We start from the raw sequence: 21,211 nt of genomic DNA, 5'->3' as shown, positions 1-21,211 counted from the left end.
TTTTTATGCATCAGACTAGTAAAGGGAAAACTTAGGTTTGAAGCATGCAGGCAGGTTATTTATCAGTCACTAAAAAGCTGTCATTAGATTGCAACCCATTAGGTAAAATAATCAAGAACTTGGAACATAAACAGGATAATCTATGAATTTACTTATTGTTCATTACTAAGTTTGGTCTGGAATAGTCTGTGTTTTGAAGCAAAATGCACTTCCAGAAAAGCTTATAAGATTAAAAAAAGAACTCTTTTATATAAATTTGTGATTCTTTTCTAAAATAATTATTTTTGATACCCAATCCTCTCTATAGTTCTAACTTTTGTAGTTGCATTTTCTTCTCATCCCAAAACATTGACATTCAAAAGAATATCAATTTATACAGTTTTTTTACATACACTTTTGAAAGTAGCAGGAGTTTAAAGCCACTGGCAGTAATAAATCTGCTTACAAAAATTTAATTGTTCAGAATGAAATAAGACTACTCAACTTGCCACTTTTTAAATCTATATTATTTGACAACCAACGACGAAGTGGTCAAAATTACACACTAATGGGAGAAATAAAATATATTAAACTCAAATGAAAAACGAAATCTGTACGCTCTGTTTCAAACCCAGAGTTATGCGATTTGTGGTTGATTAGCCCTGAATTTCACTTGGCTTTGAATTTAAAGCCTCTTTGAGAGATATTTAACACTGATCAAATTCTTTACATGTTGAAAAGGAAGTACGTCCTAAACTTTACTGGAAATCTCATTCTTAAGTTATTTTTCTTTTAGCAGTTTATGTTAATGTATTTTGAATATAATTCAACTATCTTGGAAACGAATTGACCTTTTAAATCAATTCCCAGATACCCAACTTTTGCCAGCTAAAACAAGTTCTGCAGATGTTAATGGCTCATGTCAATACTGTGGATGAATAGACAGAAAACACATCATTGAATGTCTCTAGTGAGGGACAACTGCCAGTCTCGAACCTCTCCTTTCAGTTTTTTGTGCTGATCAGGCGTGGGAGCAGAGGACTCACTGACTGTTTGTAAGCTGCTGTTTAATATGCAGAAATGCTCCATCAGGGAAATGTCTGTGAAGCTTTAACTGCCACGCCTCTGCTGGGGCATGGAAGCTAGAAAATAAAACCAGGAGAAGCAGGTCCAAAGTTTCTTTGCTAATAAAGGAATAGCATGGGACACTAATGGTTTTATAGGTTATCTGCAAAAACTGCTTTTCCCATTGCTGTCCTGCCAGGGATATCACGAGCTAGCTACTGCATTGCCGTAAATTACAGCCAAACAAATAAATACAGATTTGGCAGGTGGCAGGGTAAAGCACTTACTTGTGGGGGCCGCCCAGCAGCAGCTCTAGGTGTTCACTGAAATTACTGGCATTTTCTAAAGACTTGGGATTTTGTTTCGTTTTGTTTTTTCCCCATTTCTCTGGAACATCTGACTCCTTCCTAGCAAAATAAGACCTTTTATTTCAAGCAGTTAGTCGCATCCAGGTTTTCCAGGAAGATCCCAAAGCAACAGAGTATTTCTAATTTCCGGAAGCTTTGATTAAAGTCAATGAGGTGATACTTTCCCAGAGAATTGTGCTGGGATATGGACTTCCTGTGAATTTAAATAATGTAGGTAACTTCCCAGAGGGGCTGATGTTTTCTTTCCACGTCATTGGTTTTATTGAGTCAAAGGAGGGACTTTGATGTGTTTATAGTAATTTAGGTGGCATTTTATTTAGTATGGAATACATTTCTAATACAGCTTTCAACTACAAATCTCAGACTGACTTGAAATCAGCCTTCTAGTAGACTTCTTCACCATAAAAACTTTTTTCCTTTAAATGATGTAAACTTGAATGCCAAAATATTTGTACAAAGATAGAGGATACTATCTTGCAAGGATCAATTCCTATCTAGTTATTTCTCCTTTTTTAATAAAAGAAATTAGAATATTAAGTTTTTTTTTAAATACAGCAAGAGGCCTTCTAAAAACATGTTCACATGTTTCAGTAGGAAAAATAAAAAGATAAAAATGTGTTAATGGTTTTCCACTTAAAATTTTCCGCATTTGTCTCCCAAAGCAGTTAACTGGTACATTTTAAAATAAAGTTTAACTGCAAACATGTTGGTTTATTTGCAAGTTATTTTGAACTGGAAACTTTATGTAAATATCCAGTGATCTGAGTGATCCTAAATTTCAAGCTGGTATTTTAACCAGCACTGAATGTTGTGTACAGGGAAGCTAGGAGACCATTCATTTACAGATGTTTATTCACACAGAAATTCATTAACGTGAATTTCTCATATTATCCAGTACTGGTGATTGCAAATGCACTTATAACTATAACCTTGAAGCCAAATCATGTCTGTTAAACAAATTTGGTATGCAAGCAGCTTCAGCTTTCTTCAGACCAATGAAGATTATATGTATCTTCATAGACTACTAAAGCCATAATTGAAAGTTCATGTTTAAAAATTCCAGATATTACCATCATACCCTAAGAAATCTGAACTGGCTTCTTGGTGTGTAATACTACAATAGACCACAGTCGCCTTCAGGGAGAACACTGGCATCATCCAGAGGATCACAAATATGTATTTACATAATCCACATCTCAGAAAAGCCAACTGTGAAAACACAATAGGGAGCATTAAAGTCAGTCTTGTCAATTTGTGTCTACTTACGCTTTGAAAAAAAAGTTTTGAGTCAGCAGCACCATCCCAAGGAGTAAATTTAACATCACATGAAGATGCTAAATTTGCATATAGCAACGAACGATCTGGCTCTTAACTGAGGGTACATGGTCAGGTTTTATTCCTGTAAATATATGTAGCAGAGCAAGTAAGAATTTCAGATTTGCCTCCCATGTTTATGCTTTTGTTCTTGTTGTTGCTAATGTCTGTTACAACCTTAACACAATTTGGGCTTACTTTTCATGTGCTATTGCTACTTTGTTTTCTTTTCCATCTCATGAAGCAGACATTCATTTTTATCTATGCTCAGTCATTCCTTTCCACCATAAAAAGGAAAAAGATCAGTGTGGGTGCAGAAACTGTTCATAGGGAGGCCGGCCTGGGTACATATTGATAAATGGTGAATTTGTAGCAATTCATGCTTCCATAATGAGGTTAAATGAAACGTGAAGTGTAGCAAAGTCCCTGCGACTCCAATTCAGAAATTCACTTGACCGGCTCCTCAAGGCTGCTGTCCCCTAAGGGGTTTTTTTTGTTGCTGTTGTTATGTTTTGGTTTTGTGTTTGTGTTTATATGATTTCATTGTTGGGCCAGACATTTTACTCTTCCAGATCAACTTGATTTTTAATTACATTTTAGGTCTGCATTTTTAAAACAAATAATAATGTGGGGATTATTGATTTACTAATATTCACTTTAATTTTCCATTTGTCTTAAACATGTTGGAGAAAGGTTCTCTATATTGCCCTTTAATTTTTATCAAAAGTTAGCTTTCTGTTTTAAGCTATCTGCAGAATATATAAGAACATGATGCTCTATTAAAGATTTGTTTTTAATTGAAGCATAAATTTAAGTTACAAAACTATTTTTTAATATATAAATTCAAATTTTGCATTATGATGGCTATCATTATCAAGAACTATTTTTTTAAAAGCTTATGTACTTTGACCCATTAATTCTACTTCTAAGAATTCATCCTAAAAGAAGAAAAAGGACACAAGAAAATTTTTGGAGGTGGTGGCTATGTATGTTTCCTTGATTAGGTGACAATTTCATGAATGTACACACATGTCCAAACTCACCAAAATGTATACAGTAAATGTATGTCTTTTTTGTATATCAGTTTTATCTCAATAAAGCTATTTTTATTAAAAAAGAATTAATCCTAAGGAAATAGAGATATGTAGGATTTCTGTGCAGGAATATTCAGTTCGGAATTACGTATAATAGCAAAAACTGAAAGCAAGCTAAATATCCAAAAATAGGTATAGCCACACTGTAGGGGATATACATTCATTAACATCATTTAAAAGGATATGTAACAACATAAGAAAATGCCTATTATATAATGTTAAGAAGGAGAGGAGCAGAACATGACACTACATACTAGTTTCCAGAGGACAGATTTATGAACATATATAAATGAACTATATGAATACAACCAACACGGAAGAAAACAAATGGTGATGGGACTATTATAGGAAATTATTTAATTTTTAAAAATAGACATATTTTATATTATAATAAAAATAACAATAATCTTTATCTATCGGAAGGTAGATATTTTAAAAGGGAATTAAAGCTCTAAAAATTTAATGGCATAAAATACGTTCCCTAAAATACCTTTTAGGAAACACAGTTTTGTCTAACTTTTTAAAAATCTGATTGCCTATAGATATAGTTCTTTTTTGATTCAACAAGTAGAACCAATTCTGACTTAAATAGCAAAGACCTTATGAAAGCATCCCTTCAAATTAAAAAGTGAAGCAAAGAAATGCCATTTTCAAGAGAGTCATGAAACTGCTGTGTTAATGACGCTGTTATGCAGTGGTTGAGTTTACCGCAGATTCTAAGAAATGCGTTTATGGTTTTGTGTTCTAATTTGAGGGTCTTGGGGTTGTTTTCTTCCCAGATCTGGTTTGCCTTTGTTAATGGCTTTTCTGGACAGATCCTCTTTGAGAGATGGTGCATAGGTCTTTATAACGTGGTAAGTTTAGGCCTTCTGATTATTCCTGTTCCTTGGAATACTTTGAGATAAAAGTTCACCCTGTGTTTGGCTGGCTGGTGAAATGACTAGTTTGTGCACTTTAGATGTTTACAGCAATGCCGCCCTTAACTCTGGGAATATTTGAGAGGTCATGCAGAAAAGAGAATATGTTGAAATATCCTGAATTATACAAAACGTCTCAGAACGCCCTGGACTTCAACACCAAGGTAGGACTCAGTGCCCTGGTGGGACTTGCTTTTCTTCTCCGATCGTTTGGGCCACCTGGTCTTCCACAGCCAAGGAAACAACTCCAGGGTCCCGACCATGGCAAGTCAGATTTGCTTAAGATTCTGATATGACTGAAGAGGTGTTTTGTTTTGCTGTAAATTTAAAATGTAACCACAGTTCACTGGGGTTTGCCAGGCAGCAGTAAACTGGATCTGGCAGGCAGATGGGGGTATCCCCTTGGCCCTCTGACTTTCTGTCTTCGCAGTGTTGTAGGAAGGTGCTCACTCATCCAGGACTGACAAGGACTGTATTTACAAGTATGAAATAGTGAGGATGATATATCACTCTTTACTGATTTTTGGTTTTGTGAAATGACTTTGTCCCCATTCGAATATTAAATTGCTTTGGGCATTAAAAATATAGTCTCTGGTAGATAACTTATTTAACCTTAATACTTCAGTATTTCCAAGCTATAAAATTTAATGTAAGATAAAATAGCCAACATTTTACCCAAAATCATATTCTGGGTTTATATCCTTCATAGCAAACTATGGGCTAATGTCACCTTTGTGATCCAGGGTACGTACTCATCCCAGCGACAAAAATATCTCATTTCCTGTATAGTTTATTTTACTGCAATTATTTATTCTAGTTTTCCACTGGTGTTTGTTAGTAATTCAGGTTTCTATCCAGTGTCAGTGAGGGAAAAAAAATTTTTAATTTTATAACAGTCAAGGTGGATGCCATTTCAAAACTATCATAAAAGCATCAAATACGCCTTCAGAGAATTTTTTCCCATTGTATATTTAGTGCATATTTATTAGCATGTTACTAATAATTAGATTAACCTAACTTCAGTGTTTTGAATTTAGGAAGTGAATATAGGATATTTTAAACATTTATTAATTCATAAAACTCTCAAATGGACATTTGTTCTCAGTCTACCGAGAGAGTAAAGTGAAACAGGTGTGTCAGTGCCTCCACCCTCGCACAGTAAATGACGGTGTGAAGTTTATCACCAGGATGTTATTCATCTTCTGAGACTAGGTCTTCATGAATGTCCTGCGCGAATATGTCCAGGTGTGCATATGCATACAACTTGAGGGCGTGGTTTTAAATTACTGAATTTGGTTAAATTTTTTTTAAAAAACTAAGATTCTTTGACTTACATCGTTGGTTCTAATGGATATTTTTAGTGGTCCCTTAAAACTGTTGCTATTTATAATATGCAGTGTCTGCTTTTATTTTTAAATGTTTTATTTTTGGATTTTTTTCAGAATTTTTTTTTAGTCTTCTTTTCTTTTATTCCCACTTTAGTTTATTATCTTATAATTTTTTCTTCTTTTAGTTCAGTTATTCATTTTGAGCCTTTTTTTTAGTTAATAGGTTTTGTAGTCTATTATTTATTATGTCATTAACTACTATGAAATCATACTAATATTCTTAAGAGATCTTTCCATTATTGATCATTATCCAATTTATTTTTGATATCCAGTTTGTGTTAAACTCCACTGCCTTGCTGTAATGTTTTTCATTACCTGTGGTGAATATTTTCACATGGTGGAAAGCCACAATCAGGGCAGATAGAATAGACCGTGAGCTCTTGTTTCCTTGAAAATGTGATCCGAGACTAAGAAAGTTCCAGGCACACTAACAGTAAACCTCCTCGACCGAGACCCTCGCATCAGCCTCCACCACCCTTCCCCATCTGCCGCAGCTCCGGCTCCACAGTGTTCTCTCAGGAGTTATGTCCCAGCCCCTAAGTTGGCCGTGGTACTCTTGCTTAGAAACATAAAGTGATCCTCACAGGATGACCCAAAACCACTCCTGGGAAGTCAAACCGTTTCATGCCCTTTGCACATGGCACCATGGAAACAGTTTTGTGGCCAGAGAAAAAGGTGCAGCAGGTAGTGTATAGTTTTAACGTGTGAGCATCATCCCTTGCATTTTTGCTGTTCTTTTGTTGTACACAAAGTGTTTCATTGTCTGCAAAGCCCATGCATTTCGAGAAGTCATCAGATCAACCCGAAGAGATTATATAACTCCTGTATGCATTTTAAGTATTTATAGATGCACAAGATGCCAACAATTTTTATAGGGTTATGGGTTTTTCTAATGATTTCAGTGAAAAATTCTTTGAATAAGTCCCATATAAACGTTTTAAAATTCAGGGACAAATGGTTACAAAATGCAGAGTTGTATACACAGCAGTGGCTGTGGGTCCCCAGCGTGGAAGCATCGTTGCCCTGAATGATGATGATTACGTTTGTTATGGTAAAAAGGGTCGGAGGTTCTGAGGTCGTGACAGGGGTTAAAGGATTAGCATGTGACAATAAGTATCGGTCAGGAAAATGGAAAAGTAGAACTAATTTTTCTTGCACCCACCTGTGCTTTCTGTCAAATAAAAACTTGCGGTAATGACATAGTGAGGAGAAGAGACAAAGGTTAATGAGTAACACAAGTTCAAATGTGTAATGTATTGGAGCGTAAATTGGATCATACAATCCAGTGTGGTTGGGTGAACTAACAAAGGAGGTTGAGATCACAGTGGAAAATGTTGGGAGGCAGGCAACTTAATTTCTGTTGTTTGAACAGCTTAAAACTATTAATACATGCCAATTTTATTTAGCATAAGTTTTGTTTGCAAGAGGCACTTTTAAATGACAAAACTGCAACCGTTCAAAGGGTCGTAAGAGTTCTTAATGGTTTTTCTGTAACTTAATCTTTCACATCCATGTTACGAAGAAAGGACCAGTGATACTTGCTTCCTTGTTCTTAAAATACAATAGAGAAAGTAATTACTATTAAATGATGTTATAATTGAATGAAGTTTGATGTTGACAGGTGTTTAAAAATTGTGAAAGTCTCTTACATCTTCGGCCCTAGTGAAAATGCTTTGCTTTAAGGAATTAATACGATTTAAATGTTATACTTGCAATTTATGGTTGTGTGTGTGTGTGTGTGTGTGTGTATGGAGAGAGAATGCATTATATCCTTACCATTAAAATGTTTACACTTTTATTTGCCTGAAAAAGAGAAAATAGGGATTTCACCAAATCATAGTCTTTTTCAAAAGTCTGTTCTCTTCTGGAATTATGAAGATAGTCCCACTTAAAGAATTTAAGGATCTGCAGTTATCTTAAATTTTATTTTCTTTTTCAGGCAGGAATTTAAACTTTTAATACTTGGTTTTTAAAAAGTAGAAAAATTTCAGTGAGGCTGAAAAAACATTTGAGAAACATAAAAATAAATAAATGACCCATGAAGGTCTAAGAGGCAGAAAGTGTCTGTCAGTTCTTTTAATTCACAGTGGTGGCCCGACAGAAACACGTTTTGTGAATCTAGCTCACAGATAAAAAGAAAGGTCAGGGTTCACAGAGCTAGTTTATCGCAAATGGTTCTCATGGATTTTTGTTTTCCCTCAGGTTTTCTGGGTTCATTGTTTAAATGGCCTCTTCCACTCCGTTATTCTGTTTTGGTTTCCACTAAAAGCCCTTCAGTATGGTAAGTAGAAAGGATTTGAATGCTAAGAGATGACTTTTTACTTTTTTAGAAAAATAACATTGTCAATATGCGTTAAAAATGATAGCAATGTTTCTTTTTATGGTATTTTCCTTAACCTAAAATACATGCGTCTAGAAGTTGTACACACTTTACAGATTTTTACTGTTCCTTTGGGAGCATAGTGATTTAATATATGCAAAGCCTTTCTTCCCTACTTCTCATGTTTTCCAAATATGCAGAGAGCTTAATTTTAGGGCTCTTTTTTCCCCTCTGCTGAAGACAATAGTGCTAATATTTTATTTAGTCTCTTTATTACTCCTGTGAGGCTTGTACCAACTCGTTATACTGAACTTAATCAGGCACGCTAGTATTTTCCAGTGTACGTCCTTGGGCCGGTGTTTTGAATGAGATTTTTAATATGTTTTTATGTGCATCTTGAAGGGTGATCTTTTTCTCTGCTTGCTCTGAGGCAGTGAGGTTATTGTGTTAGTTGTGAGAGAGAGGATCATGGTAAATTTCCTATGCACATAAAAATGTTAAGGAGCCACGTTAGAAAAGAGATCCCTGGGATGCTGAAGCTGGTGCTGCCGTGTCCGGAGCAGTCCTTGCCCTGAGATCCCGTGGACGATGGCTGACCGTTCAGCTCCCAGACTATGTACTTGACACACGACGTGTGCTCCTCCCGAGCATCTGTGCATCATTTAGCGGTGCCAGTGTCCCCGTGGACTGTGAGTTAATGCCGGCCGAGGGAGTGGAGTGTCTTCTCTTCCTCCCACCTATAGTCGGTTCACTACAGGCGGCCACAGGGATCCCTGGAAAACAGAAATCAGACCCAGTGCCTCTCTCCTCAAAACTCCACAGACTCTGTCCCATTTTTTAATATATATATTTTTACTGAAGTGTAGTCAGTTTACAGTGCTGTGTCAATTTCTGGTGTACAGCCCAGTGCTTCAGTCATACATGAACATACAAGTATTTGTTTTCATATTTTTTCACCATAAGTTACTATAAGGTATTGAATATAGTTCCCTGTGCTATACAGTATAAACTGATTGTTTATCTATTTTATATATAGTAGTTAGTATCTGCAGATTTCAAAATTCCCAATTTATCCCTTCCCACCTTCTTCCCCACTGGTAACCATACGTTTGTTTTCTATGTCTGTGAGTCTGTTTCTGTTTTGTAAATAAGTTCGTCTTTTTTTTATATTCCACATATAAGTGATATCATATGGTATTTTTCTTTCTCTTTCTGGCTTCCTTCACTTAGTATGACAATTTCCAGGTCCATCCATGTTGCTGCAAATGGCATTATTTTATTCTTTTTTATGGCTGAGTAGTATTCCATTGTATAAATGCACTACAGCTTCTTTATCCAGTCATCTGTCAATAGACATTTAGATTGTTTCCATATCTTAGCTGTTGTAAATAGTGCTGCTATGAACATTGGAGATTCCTCAAAAGACTAAAAATCAACTTACCATATGATCCAGCAATCCCACTCCTGGGCATATATTCAGAGGGAACCTTAATTCAAAAAAATACATGCACCCAATGTTCTATCACATTTAGAATGAAATCTACAGCCCCAGCCTTGGCCAACCCCACCAATCCTTCCTCCCCATCACTGTCACCCTCCGAGCTTTCCCCCACACCCAGCTCCAGCCCACAGGCATCGTGCTATTCCTCACTCTTCACCTGCTGTTCCAGCTGGCTCTCTCCCTTCTGCCCTGGCCCTGGGATCTGTGCTCTGTGCTGGAAGAGGCCCTCCCAGATCACTCAACCCTAAAGAACCACCAGCCCCACCGCCACTGCTCCTGCCACTCTCCCCCTGTCCTCCTGTGTCTTACTCATGGTGCATGACTATCAGGCTGTGACATATTTGCTTATTTTTTTTTTATTGTCATTCTCCTCTGTTAGAATCAAAGCTCCAGAAGGGCAGGGAACTGTCCATTTAGTTCACTGTTGTTTTCGCAGTGCCTAGAGCAGGGCCTGGCTCCCTGGAGGCGCCCAGGCCACCGTGGCTGAGTTAATGAGGGCAGGTGGCATGAGTGGGGGTAGAGAGTGTTACAGGGAAGGCAGCAGTTTCATGTTCTCATCAGGGATTCCTCTCCTTCCTTTATTAACGGCTCTGCCAGTACAACAGTGACTGCTTCTCATTTTCTACGGCAGGGAAATACATGTGGTAAGAAAATCTAAATATAAGATATTGACCCAGTAGGCCAGGAGAATCACAGTGGGAATTTTTTTTTTTTAGATAAAATTTACATACCATAAAATTCACCCTTTTAAATTATACAATTCAGTGGTTTCTAGTAGATTCACAGAATTGTGCAAGTGTCCCCACTCTCTAATGCCAGAACATTGTCATCACCCCATCCCCTAAAGCAGTCCCTCCTCGTTTCCCCTCACCCCCACCCCCCAGTCTCCAGCAGCCACTGATTTTTGTCTCAGGTTTGCCTGTTCTGGACATTTCATATAAATGGAATCATGACACATGACCATAGTTCATCCCTGTTGCAGCATGAATCAGTACTTCCTTCCTTTTTACAGGTGAATAATATTTCATTGTATGGATAGACCATATTTTGTTTATCCTTTTATCCACTGAAGGACATTTGGATTGCTTCCACTTTGGGGAGCCATGGGGTGTTGAAATCCAGGGTACAATACAGGACCCATTAGATAAGTACTCCAGGGAGTTTATTTTCCTAACACAAAATCAGTATATTTGTATGGAAGACCAGGCATGGCCATCTAGGAAACTGTTATTCTAGTATTATAAATTAGAAAAAAAAAGGAACTTACTGTCAAAAGGAGCTCAAACTGAACAGCATCTAAAACGCCCTACCGATCAAAACACTTCAGCAGTAACAGGGTTTGAAAGGAACTCCCAAGTAATTCCAGCCCCTTAAGACCAGATCCTAGGTCTCCCTTTGCATTTGTCTGGGGGGCTGCCAAAGCCATCGGCCTCAGCAGAGGCTGCTCACGAGGGGTTCTGCCTGCGGGACCCACTTCTAGCCAAGTCCCAAGAATGCATGCTTTCTCATCTTAGGAGATAAATGACATAGCACATAAACTGCATCTCAACATTCTGATGTTTTTTGCCTTGTTTTTGTTTTTAAATTAGGAGGGGATTTGTTTTTTTTTTCTTTTTGTGTTTTTGTTGTTTTTGTTTGTTTGTTTTTTCTAGCTTTGGAAAGGATGGGGTGCAGAAGAAATAGAAACAGCTATATAATTTAGAGCTAAATATTCACGTATTCAGTTGCTTCAGCCTTTCTCAAAGTATGGTCTGTAGACACCAGGGAAATACCCAAAACCTTCTAAAGGAAGATCCATGAGTGAGTTCAAATTTTCAGTTTCAAATTTTTTGTATTTTCAAGACATTACTTACCTTTTTCACTGCTATTGCAAGAGCAACAGTGGGTAAAATTGCTGGTACCTGGACACAAACAGTGGTGTAGTTGTACCAGAAGTCATTGTAGTCTTCACTGCCACGGACTCACATGGAAAAAACAACCCAGAAAAGCCATTTCACTTAAGAATGCCCTTGAAGAAGCTGTAAACCTCATACTGTTATTAAATCCTGAAACTTGATACACAGTTTATTAATATTCTGTGTCACAAAACGGAAAGTATGCACAGAGCGCTCCGGCTGCCTTCCACGGCGCAGCCGCTGTGTCAAGGCGGAGTGTCTGGGGATTGTTGTGAGCTGTGAGCTGTGGGCTGTGAGCTGTGAGATGACCCAGCTGCTTTTGTGAGGTTCCAGAAAAGATCCATTCAAAGGGCAAACTGGACCAATGGATTTTTTTTTTCTTTTTTTTTATTGTAACATTAGTTTATAGTATTATGTAAGTTCTGTGTGTACAACAGTGTGTTTCTTCTTCTGTCTGCACAGCAGTGTGCTCACCACCAAAACAGTTTCAGGTTCCACAGTGAAACTAAGCTTTAGGAAACTGTCTCTACCTCATTAAGAGACCACTTGTTGAGTTTTGATGTTGTCTCAAAGAGTAGCCGTGGGTATTAGAAAAGGTTATCAAAATACGTCTCTCCTTTATAACTCCCATCTCTCTGTGAAGTTGGATTTCCCTCGTATATGTCAACCAAAACAATACGAGAATCCAGCTCTGTTAACCTAGACATTAAAGAGATGATAAAAAAAAATGTAAAACAGTGCTGATTTTCTCACTAATTTTTTTTGTTTGAGAGAATAGTTGTTTCGTAAAATCTGTTTATATTACATATATTGGGATTATTCCTGTTATGTTTAGATAAATCAATACGTATTTTTTAAATTTCTGTCTTAATTTCTAATTTGGTAATTATCGATAGTTATAAACCACATAAACAAAAGCTCTGGGAGATTCCTAATAAGCTTTAAGAGTGTTAAGGGGTCCGGAGAACAGAAAGTGTTAGCACGAATAATTTACCTGAACCATCCAAATGCTAAACCTGACAAATTCAACAACAGCTTTTAACTTTTTTCCTCAATTCAATTTTGAAATGATACTCCAGCTCCCTTGTGACAACCCAGTGGTGACGAGAAGGTCTAGTTGGACCGGACTGTGATTATGTTGGATAACTCGCTTATGTTGATCAAAGGACCTAACCAATGTGCCTCATAGCAGAAGCATGGAAGTTCAGAAGTAATCACAAGATACCTTCAGTTATTTTGTAGATTTGAGTTTGTTAATTTGGGTCTACAGAAGTTTGCGGATTAATTGCAGACATCTGCGTTTGTCCACCACATCCCCACAGGACATGTTAGCACATCAGAAACTATGTCTTCCATCATGGAATACCCTAGGTTTCTACTAGGCTATTCTGAAAGCCTTCGAGAGGGAAGGGTCACACTCTGGAGCCTGGCTGGGCGCTTTATATATTTAGCTCACTTTAACCTCCGAACCCCTCCAGGGTAGATAGTTTCACTCAATCTTTTAAGTGAAGGAACTGAATTCCATGGAGACTGATGACAAATAACCCAAGATGACGCAGCCTGTAACGGACCCTAGCCTGGTCTGTCTCTCCAGAGCCCACCGGACTCATCTTTCTCCCTCATTCCAGCACCACTCTGCCTGCCTCCCCACATAGTCGACTCTAACATGCTTGGTCCTTACGTATTAGACTGAATAAATATTGTCAAATATGTGCCTCAGTAAAACCCTGCATGACACATACCATGGGTTTTTAATTTTTCAACGGTACCGATGATTAAATTAGTATTTTTATTTTTGTTTGATTTTTTTTTTAATCAGTAATAGTGATTTTTGTTTGTTAGTACCACTCCCTTCATCTGAAGCCATGTTTGTTAGTCACTGTTGGAATAACAAAATACCTTTAGGTAAGCCCCTAAATTCAGCCGGATCCTCAAAGCGCCGTATGCCTGGGATTAAATTGGTGCTCCCCTGCCCTCTGTAGGTTGCTTTTTGGAATCCCTTTCAGCCAATGCCAACAGACTTTACTGAGAGACAGTAAGAAGGCTCCCTAAAACCCCGTCTATGCTGTTAACCAAGTGCTTTAGTAAGAAGGGTTCAGAATGCCTTCTCCTGTCTGACTGCCCACAGCATGAAGCTTTACTGGAACGATTCATTTGATTTTTTTTTTTTAAATCTAATGAACCTTGAAAATTGGTTAACAGGTCCAGTTTCCTTCTTCACGTTGGCTACTAGAAATCTGATTTTCATTTGTTACGATGTTTTACCCGTGTTAATGGCAACTTTACAAGGCCTCATCCAGTGTTTAAAGTAGCCTCAGTTCTGGCTCCCTGTGTGGCCATTGGTTCTTGTTCTCCTTCTGTGTTCAGCACTTTTCAGTGGATTTATCTTTGAAAGGATTCTGAAAGGACCTCATTTATTTTCTTCTCTAACGAGCCTCTCTTCTTTTCACGCAGGTACTGTGTTCGGGAACGGGAGAACCTCCGATTACCTGCTGTTGGGCAACTTTGTTTACACTGTGAGTGCAGGACGTTCGCCTCATTTGTGTATAAAGTCGAATTCGTTCATACGTGCTTATTTTATTTTCACATTTAAATATGTGCATCTCTGGATTTAAGGGTTGTTTACACTTCCCTTTAAAAATGAAATGAGATATTTTGACTGTTAGATTATTTCATATTAGGTTATAAAAATGTCATGTAGGCTCACCGACTTTATAGGCCTCGGGTTGCTCTTATTTTCAGTCTTCCTTCTTTACTCTTGTCCCCTCACGTTCTCTTTTTTCTCTTTCTTGTCCCTTTTCCCTCAGTTTTATTTTACTGCCCTTATTAATACTGTCTTACTTTCTTGAATTTATGGCAGATATTACCATGCTAGTTGGGTGTTTAACCAGGAATTATTCCAGAGTCTCATGATCACGGAAGTGGGACAGAGACCTCTACTCTTTGGGGACCTTTAACTCGCGCAAGGCATGGCCCCCAGTGTGTTAAGTCACTATGTCAAACGCTTATGGAGGATGTGCAGATGAGTGTGAGCCTATCTCTGCCATTAAAGAGCAAATAAAAAATGTTCTAGAACCATTTTTCCTCAAACATCAAAAGCACCACCTGGATGCTAATGCCCAGGGTCGCACAGTCAGTCTCCAGTGAAAGTTAACTGTAACCTTCAACTCTGAATTCTCTGGCCAGTGACCTTTCCTCTCTGCTCCTGGTCTCCCTTCTTGGCCCTCAGTGGGGCAGCGTGCTGTCCTAAGTACTAGGTGGCCATCAAACTACAATATGATGTTTAAATAACTGAATGATAGGAAGTTTAGACCATTAAGTAGCAGAGGAATTAAAGTTCTGGCAAATCTGGGGTCTCCTTTCCATTGACATCAGTCCACTGAAGTAGTAAAAAAAAAAAAAAAAAGGAAAAACATATCTGGGGCCAGTCATTTATTCTCATACAATGTGAGTGCAAAACAGAAATCAGTAAATACTTGAGAGTTGGAGTAAGGTTAGAAATTAATCAGAGTATGTGCCATAGATGTCTCTGAGGGACACTTTCAAGTATCCAAGTCTTACAAGGAAGTGTTTCTTACATTTTGCATAATATTTTCTCTCATTTTAGAATTTCTTATATAGCTTAAGTTAAATAATACATAAATTTTAGTAAGAGTTTTATTTCTACAGACATTAATCCTTAATTGCTATTAGCTCTCCTGCTGAGGAAGCCCAAGTGCTTCTCTTTGTCCTGACCCTGTGACCTCACTGTGAAGCATCGGATACCACGTACATACACACCCTTACAGGGCCCAGAAGTAGTACCACGCACTTGAAGTGCTCACTGACCATCAGTGCTCGGCGAGCATCGCCCGGCCATCCCAGCAAACTACCGAAAGTGCCCTGAATTCCTTTGAAGACTAACAGTACATAAAGTTTCCTTACTGATGATAAATAGATAATAACAGGTAATTCTACAGCGCTAAGCACTGCTCTTGGTGTTTTATACTCACACCCCTGTAAAGTAGGGAGGCTTTGTCCAGCCCAGCTTGCAGATGAGGGGACTAAGACACGGACAGGCCAGGTAACTCGCCTTGTTCCTTAGCAGAACAGCTGATAGACGTTGGGAGTCTTGAGCACGTATAGCCTGACTCCACTTAACCGCCATGCCATCCTCTGGAAAACACGGGGCAGTTCATTAAACCCCAGTCCCCTCCGTTAGAATTAGTAGCACAGGCACCAGTGACCGTGGGTGTGTCATCAGGGAGGTGTAACCGGCTCTTACATTCTACTCCGCGGGGTTTCAAGTAAGTAAGGTTACAGAGTAAGTGCTCAGGTTTCTAAACACCCAGTTATATTACTTTTACAGCTCATCTCTAAAATTTAGAAAGTGGAGGCCCCAAGTATTACAGATGATGTGAAATAAAATTAAAGCCAGGCTGAAAACCCAAGTTACTGCAGACGATTCTCTGTCGCTATTCATGAATTGTACAAGAGGTAGGCAGGCCCACGCTCGGGAGTCTTGTGGAGGGGCTGCAGGGCAGTGACGGTGAGGAGGAGGCAGGGACGGGAGACGGGACGGTGGCACCTCCGCTGGGCGGTGCTGGCTGGTCGTGGTCGCAGCGTCCAGCCCCGCAGCTAACACACTTGTTTCTTTGCTTGTTGGGTGTACAAGTCGAGCTGTGAATAAGCTACCATTCCCATTTGATGAGCTATGGTATTTATGAAATAAAATAATATTTCTCTTCTGTTTTAGTTTGTGGTGATAACTGTGTGTTTGAAAGCTGGATTGGAGACATCGTATTGGACGTGGGTAAGAATTTCCTTAGTCACAACCAAGAAATGTCACATTTACTTTTTGTTGTTTTTTTTTCATCCTAACTTCATGGGTCAGAATTGTGGTTAATTGTGGGGTTAATTGTGGGGTCAGGCATGGAGCAGGGAGAACTGGGGATTTTAGTTTAGAAACTCTGAGTAAAACCAATTTAAGGAAGTTTATTTACCACAAGACTTCCCGGAGCCCTGAAGGTATTACTGTACATTGTGGACACCCCTGGGCGGGGGGGCTTGCAGCTTACTGACGAGGAGTCTTTTCTTAATAGAATGTGTGACAAGACTAGCAGAAAACCCACTGGAAAGTAATTTTCAAGAACAATAATATTAGCAAAAAATTTGTCCTCAGACATTTTAAATATCCAGTCTGAATAAAACAAGTTCCTTTCTGGATACGTTCATCCTGCAGTATATTCACATCCAAGTAGCGAGACCCAGGAAACAAGAAAAAAGCAGATACTCAAGGGAGACTCGACAGACGAAATTTGGACTTGACAGTCATTGGTGCAGATTAGTAGTCCCACGAGTGTCTTAGCATCTTTCAGTGCGAGCATACAGAGCCAAAATTAAGGCGGCTTAAAGATGGTTAGGGATGAAAAAGGTACAAGATGAGACCCACCAAAGGAAGTAGAGGAGCAGTTCTAAATGCCAGCACCACAAGCGTTATAGCTGCGGTGGAAGACGTTAGCATTTAATGAAAGACCCAGTTAAAACACACTCAGTTATTTAGAAATCCCCAGGGATAATATTTTATGGAGGTGGTAAAAATCAGCAAGGGGGTGTGTGGAAGCTCCGTCAGCGTGGGGGTCCTTCGTCCACCTGGAGGTCCTTTGACTCGAATGTCCTTGCTTCTCAGTTCAGCCACATCGCGATCTGGGGCAGCATCGCACTCTGGGTGGTGTTTTTTGGAATCTACTCATCTCTGTGGCCTGCTGTTCCAATGGCCCCCGATATGTCAGGAGAGGTAATGTATGCTAATCGCTCACGATCGAACCAACCCGAAACACTGGTATTCATCAGCGAGCCTTCATGGCTGAAGCCTGGGTTTATAGTAAAATAGTATTTGACAATTTAGAAAGCTGTTTTTAGTCCAAAGTTGAATGATAAAAGTTTAGAGAATATTTTAAATTTGGACATTTTACTTAAATCTGACTTTTCCTTTCATAAGCATAGCTGGGATAAGAAAACAGGGTTGTCAGGAGCTTAACTCATGTTAAGAATAGCCATCTTACTTTGTAGTTGGCTTTATTTCTTTGATAACTATGTAAGTTTAAAAAGCTAAAGATCTAATCTGTTCTTAGAAGCAATAGTGCATATATGTAAACTCAAAAAAATTACAGTATACTGTATGTATGTATGTACATGCAATATAATGTGTATGTGCAGTCGAACTATAATAATTCTACATAATAAAACTGAAAAAGGGAAAAAATTTTTTTTAAAAAAGGGATATCCATCTGAAGGATGCCATTTTAATTTGACCATAAATCCACAAATGCATTTTGCATAAGAGATTTGGGGAAACTGTGAGCTTATGCCTTCAGAACCATCTGTCATTTCTTCTCTTATCTCTGATTCTAAAGAAAAGGCTACTGTGACTAGATTAAATGCACTTTTAGAGTTGTCCTCATGACATCAATTTGGTTTTCATTCTGAAAGGGTTGGGACAGCTGACATTTCAGCCTATCGTGGTCCACTTTCAGTTCTGTCTTTCAGTTTCTTGTTACACTGGTAAGAACTGAGTTATTAGGTGTTCGTAGGGGAGTGTCACAAGATCTCCTTTCGTTCAGAAGAGATTCCAGCAGTAGGAGGGTTTTTTATTTCAATTGCAGGAAATTTGACATAAAATGTATAAAAGAAAATGTGGAAAACATTTCAGAATTTCCTGTGACCTCACAGTAACTAGCAAATCAAGGTAACATGAGCCCCGTTACAGAACGTTGTTTTCCCGCAGTCATAGGAACCCTTTCCAGGGGTTCCATGTATTTGTTTCCCTAAGTACTTACTGCCTGAGTACCTTTCACTTTTGACAGTCTGGTTTATAGATCATTTTCCTGAAATTTTATCTGACAGCATCCTGCTTTTTATAAATTAGCAGAATGCAGACACATTAAAAAAAATCTGTGGTTAAATTTATTAGAGAAAGGCATTATATACTATTACAGCAAAACCAGACATATCAAGGAGTGTGTACTTCCTTCCACCCGAAGTGAAGGCTTCTTTTGAAACATGTACTGTGAACTCGAGAAAATTTACAGCATGTGTTTTGAGGAGAACAGAGAGAAAGCTGACTCCATCTCCTCCTTCCCTTGGTTTGAGTCCTTTTTTCCCAATAAAATGAAATCAAAGACTGTATACGTCTGCTGATGCCACTTGGAAAGTCCAGTCCTGTCCTTCATTTTTATTTGATGTGCGCTGTCCGATTGGACGTGCTTTTCCCCAAGGTCAATTCTAACGTAACATCTTTTTCATTAGACCTCAATTTATCTCATGTATGAATGTTTTATCTTCAAAATGAATGACACAAAGGGTTTTGAAATTGAGAACGTTTAAGCAGCTGTAGCCGATCGCTTTGAAGACAAGAACAGAGTTTTTGACCACCTACTTCTAGGACAAGTGTGAAGTTTGACTGGCTTTTAGCCAACCAAACAGAATTCTCCCCTTGCCTGTAGAATTCCTGGTATTACCCAAACACAAAACATAATATCTATCTCCTGAGATTTGCGGTGATGCTGTGTTTAATTCAAAGTGAAATGAATGTCAGTACCCCATCACGTCTCTGCTCACTTCACGTACACCGGGACGTGCTAACAGGGATTCTTTTCCTTGTTGTTTTATTTCTGCTGATACTTTGAATGTAATGTTTAAATAGCTGGTGCTTCGCTGAAAATAGGAAGAATGGATTAATGCAGCTGTAGGCTCGACTAGCTTGTCCAAAATGTAAACTGTTTAATGTATTCAAAGAAAAGAATAATACTTTAAACTTGTGTAGTACTTAGTGCTTGCAAAGCACTTTGGTGTGCAAGTGTGTGTAACTGAGCCTCATGACGGCTCCAAAACAGAAGGACAACAAGAATGCCACTCAGATTCTCAAGGAGGGAGAGTCTACACTGACTGTTTCTTGGGCACTAAGCAGTGGGTCCCTAAGAATGTTGCAGCAATACTCAGTAGTCACTAGCTCTATTACAGTCTAGTTAATTTCAGAAAGAAGTAACTACCCTTATATTTACATTTTTTAATCTTAAAATTCTATATTTCAATCAAGAATATAGCCAGACACATTTCTGTGCTAGTAGTTACATCTGTATAAGTCAGACATAGAGATGTAATTGGCCAGCTATCTTGAATATAATTTACTCGTTCATCTGTTAACTTTCATAGCAATACACTATTATAATATGTATTACTATACACTACATGTAGCAATACAGTGCTGTAGGTAACACCAGGATAAGTACGGATATCAGCGTTCCCTGACTTGACCTGTTCTTTGTCATCCGTACAATGAAACACAGCCCAGGGCACCCGAAGAACATAACGCTCTCCCTGAGGAGTCCTGGTGTGGTACAAAGGTAACCTTCTGTCGCCACCACCAACTGGGTCGTAAGTGTCCGATCCGAGGACTAGACTCCAGTTCTTTTCTGTACTGATGCGGCAGACGTTCCTTCCAAAACTAAATAATTAAATGTGTGTTTGGGTTGTCTGAAGGCATAGTGAGTGCCTCCAGGACAGTCCAGCATCAGCAGAGGTGGGGTGGGCAGCCCGAAACAGCAGCCCCGTTCCACGCCCCCTGCCCTGTCCCGGATCAGGTGATGTTTGGAGGGTGGAGTACTGTGTGGTTTCAAAGGGCGTTGACACCGTAGAGAGGCTCCTCAGAAAGACAGCCAAGATCTGGGAAGAACAGCTCCAGAAACACTAGGGTATACCGAGCACTTTAAGTGCTTCCTCTGCATTCATCCAGGCGATTCGGCAGCTGTTGAGATTCTTCTGTGGGTCAGACACTGTTCTAGACACTGTGGATTCATTTGCAAATAAAATATACAAAAACCCATGCCCTTCTCAACTTTCCTACTGGGAAGAGACAGACAAATAGAACAATTGGGTTAAATATATGGCCGAATGTAAGTGCTGTAGAGACAGACACAGCAGGCCAGGGGAGTCAGGATCTCTGAGACTCAGGATCTCCTCCGTGTTTCCCACAGAGCCATGTGCCTTTTACTCACGGAGAGACAAAGAGCATTGGAGGGGCTTGAGAGACAGGTGTCGTGATCTGACTTAGGTTTCCTGCAGCAGGATTCTAACTGCCGTGTTATGAGACACTGTGGAGATTATTGCAATAACCCAGGCCAGAGGTGGCGGTGACTTGGGCCAGGAGGGCAGCAGTGGTGAGAGTGGTCAGAGTCTGAATCCAGTTTGAAGGTGGAGCCAATAGGATCTGCTGACAGACTGGATGCGAGGAGTGAGAGGAGAAGCAGTCAAGGCGGACGCCATCGTGTTGGCCGTGACCGTCGTCAGGCCATGCTTGTCCTCAACTCACTGGATCCCCCCCAGCAAACTT

General features: G+C 39.0%; 1 protein-coding gene across 4 annotated transcripts in view; it reads left to right on the top strand.

Annotated features, from left to right (window-relative positions):
* ATP8A1 (ATPase phospholipid transporting 8A1) overlaps positions 1 to 21,211 on the top strand; it is a 218,494-nt gene that overhangs the window by 166,351 nt on the left and 30,932 nt on the right. For all 4 annotated transcript variants that reach the window (XM_032496806.1, XM_032496817.1, XM_032496809.1 and 1 more), the window contains 6 exons: positions 4,600 to 4,674; positions 4,779 to 4,901; positions 8,328 to 8,406; positions 14,296 to 14,357; positions 16,577 to 16,633; positions 17,510 to 17,617. In XM_032496806.1, coding sequence (XP_032352697.1) covers positions 4,600 to 4,674; positions 4,779 to 4,901; positions 8,328 to 8,406; positions 14,296 to 14,357; positions 16,577 to 16,633; positions 17,510 to 17,617 — 504 coding nt within the window. The remainder of the gene's footprint in view (positions 1 to 4,599; positions 4,675 to 4,778; positions 4,902 to 8,327; positions 8,407 to 14,295; positions 14,358 to 16,576; positions 16,634 to 17,509; positions 17,618 to 21,211) is intronic.

This window comes from Camelus ferus, chromosome 2 (genome assembly GCF_009834535.1).
Source record: "Camelus ferus isolate YT-003-E chromosome 2, BCGSAC_Cfer_1.0, whole genome shotgun sequence".
NCBI classification, from domain to species: Eukaryota; Metazoa; Chordata; class Mammalia; order Artiodactyla; family Camelidae; genus Camelus; species Camelus ferus.
The sequence above is the reverse complement of the archived record's forward strand: the minus strand, read 5'-3'. Positions and strand labels throughout refer to the sequence as shown.